Source organism: Lygodium microphyllum, chromosome 10 (assembly GCF_053477565.2).
Source record: "Lygodium microphyllum isolate KBCC chromosome 10, Lygodium_microphyllum_v1.1.10, whole genome shotgun sequence".
NCBI lineage: Eukaryota > Viridiplantae > Streptophyta > Polypodiopsida > Schizaeales > Lygodiaceae > Lygodium > Lygodium microphyllum.
Window position 1 is genome coordinate 112,030,084 of NC_141144.1, and position 3,154 is coordinate 112,033,237.

General features: G+C 43.0%; 1 protein-coding gene across 1 annotated transcript in view; it reads right to left on the minus strand.

The window, feature by feature from the left end:
- Window positions 1-542: 542 nt before the first annotated feature.
- LOC148030439 (uncharacterized) overlaps window positions 543-3,154 on the minus strand; it is a 3,049-nt gene continuing 437 nt past the window's right edge. The window contains exons 2-3 of the mRNA XM_087686755.1: window positions 2,055-2,491; window positions 543-1,150 (exon numbers count right to left, since the gene is read on the minus strand). Of these exons, the coding sequence (XP_087542881.1) occupies window positions 818-1,150; window positions 2,055-2,491 (770 nt within the window). The 3' untranslated portion in view covers window positions 543-817. The remainder of the gene's footprint in view (window positions 1,151-2,054; window positions 2,492-3,154) is intronic.

Sequence of the window (3,154 nt, forward strand, 5' to 3'; positions counted from 1 at the left end):
ATTATATTTTAGACACAAATTTCTAATGAGATGTTGCTACACTTAAAAGTACTCTTAAAAATAAGTACTTTAGTTTTATACATATGGTGAATTCTATTGCAATCACAAGCATTATGTGTTGAAATTTGCTAGGATATCTACAAGCTTTATGAGATGATTTAGCAATTTTGTGCAAAGATACACAAAGATCTTGTGTCGTCCTTGTTGAGATTTGCCTTATCTCAAAAAAATGTAATCTTCAAGGAAATGACATCATAGGGGGAGGATTGACAATGACCTTGGAGTGAGAATCACTTTCTCTGCATTTGTTCTACCACCACTTTGTCAAAAGAATCATCATAGTAAGGCAAAAGGCATGAGGGTTTGGGAGATAAAGTAATAATACTAGACATAAGTAATATGAATGTTTCAATGTTTTAAAAAGGAACATCTTAGTAAGACAAAAAAACATCAAAGTTTGGGAGATTATATAAAATTTTTGTAAGTGCTACTTTAGGAAAGAGTACAAACTACAAACTTTGTAAGTGATGCTGCAAGTGCAAGTACCAATACTCATGATTAAATAGTTTTGGGAGATGATATAAAAATTTCCAACTTCCGAAGCATATCTTTGTGAATACAATATTTTTAGAGGATCTTACTACATTTTTATTGAAACTTCTAGAGATTTGGAGATTGTAAACCTTGTCCTAAGATACACTAAACTTGCTTGTTCATCAACACATCGAAGAGAGAGTACTTATGGAAGGCTTAAACAAAATCCATTAATTTGGTAATAGTGTACATAAGAAGTGGTATTGAATAAATTTTGAAGCTTCTATGCACAAGCCTTTGCACCAGTCTTCTCAACAATGGTATTGATAGCGGAGATAGCTTCTGGAAGCCCAATGCTACAAACAGCCGCTGCTAGGGGCCAACCAACGATTGCCAACATGGAGGCAATCACAGACCCAAAGCAAGCCATGCCAAGGGTATCTCCAAGGCCCATTTCCTTCTTCAAGATGTTACATGTGTAGTCATCCACAGCCCAAATGAAGTCATTACAACGAGTAGGGAAGCCTAAAGGAGTAGTCCTCGCCCAACAAAGGGGCCCCACACCATGTGCGCGATTGGGTGGGCATTTATCATAGCAAAGGGCACCACTCTTCTCCTGCATGTGTTATATTTGGCAATGTCAATGTAATGAACAAAATGAAATCACAATGGCTTTGCACAATATACATAACAAAGTTTGATATATTTGTAAAGGAGTGCTCGATTGTGAGAAGAATAATTGGAAAGAATAAAGGAAAGTGGAAGCGTGGAGATAAAGCACTTTTGTAAGATTCTCTTTTTATGTTGTATTTATGAGCACTTGTGGCATATGACTACATGACACGGATTTATTCCATTCTTTAGAACATCAAATTTTCTAGCATTTTAGTAGTAAATATTATAGTTTAGGAAACAAATACATAGATCCTTCTCATTTCACATTGAGGAGGACTTGAGAAAATTGAATTCGTTGTCTCTTCATGTTCTTTTAAAAAATTGTAAGTAAAACTATATATTTATTTATTTATGACAAGCCATTTTACGACTTTGAGAAAATACTTGACTTCACTCTAGAATGAAACAAAAATGGTCTTTTTGAGAATGCTCCCAACACATGTTGGTATTGCAAAGGTGGGGAGTGCGCCCCACAATGCTCGAGAAAAACTTTTTCCCCATCCAATGGAAAAAAGAAAGAAGTTGAACCCTAGCGAGTTTTTGGGGGGAAAATAGCCGATTTGATAACTAAAATGTCCACAAAAGAAAAGTTGGTTTTTGTAAATATAAACTTTAATTTCAACCCTTTTGTTGGAAATCCTGCCAAGACAAAAGACACTAAAAAGACGGTTTTCTATGAGCAAGACGAGAAAATACACTAAAAGGGCGGTTTTCTATGAGCAACAGCGGTTGGGAGGCATGTGCAAGGACCACTAGGCACAATGGGATATGGATAATCACAGATTTGGGATAATCACTAGTTTAGACGTTAATTGTTGTTTGGTAGGAGATATGAACAAATGTACCTGGTCGGGGGCGCAGGACATGGGCTTGCCGGCGCCGCGGCCGTAGCTGTGCTTGAGGTGGGTGCGGGAGCAGAAGCAACCCATGTCGGTGAAGTTGGCGCCGATGTCGGTGAGGTTGGCGGCGGGGGAGAGGCGTTGGTGGTGGTGGCAGCCGCAGCAGCCGAAGGCGGTGCAGCAGCAGCCCTTGCCGAAGGTCTTGGCGCACAGCAGTCCGCGGTCGTCCAGGCCGTCGGGGCACTCCTCCCAGCACACCGGCCCCACCCCCTTGTACCCCCCCCTGCACCGCCGGTAGCACAGCAGCCCATCCCTCTCGTGTCTGCCCGGGCACCAGCTCACCGCCTTCCCCAGCCCTCGTGGCCCCGCCTCCGCAAAGCACGCCTTCTGCGCCCCGCCGCTCCCCCGCCCCGCCTTGGCCAGCTCAGCGTCTCCTGCCTTGCCTGTACCACCATCGTCGCACACTCACTATATCACAGGATGTTTGATCAAAAGCCCATATTTTAACATCCTCCTACTGTTACATCGTTATCCCTGCTCCAATGGTGTCAGCTACATCAGTGAGGGTTGTTTTCCTCTACTGGGTTCAACATCATGCGCTTTCAGCACGGGAGGCGCCACATTCCTAGCTAGGTACTGTGTCAAGGACAAGGTACTACTGATCACCGCCTCAGGCGCCTTGACCTCAACCACACCTAGTTAGGTATGCTCTACCTTCCTCGCTGAAGCTCATGATGTTATCGCAATTCACAGTGTGGGAATTATAGTGGGAATTGGTCTAAAACTTCTTCTGTAAGGGAGCCACACAGGCTCCCTTACATACTTCGCCTGCACGAGTGGCAGACTTGTCGAGGTTCCAGATCCGAATCCACTTCAAGAGGCTAGCTATGTGGTAGCTCCCTTGCAGGCCATCATGAGTTTTCTGAGAGGCTAGGTATATGGTAGCTTCCTTGCAGGACATCATGATGTTTCTTAAGGTTTGAGAGACTAACGACTCATATGCGGACTTGCAATAAGTAGGTCGCTTGCAAGAACCTCACGTTTGACTACAGAGAGAAATTAATACGCAAGGAATCCGTAAACTGGAATCCTTAATAAGCATCCAT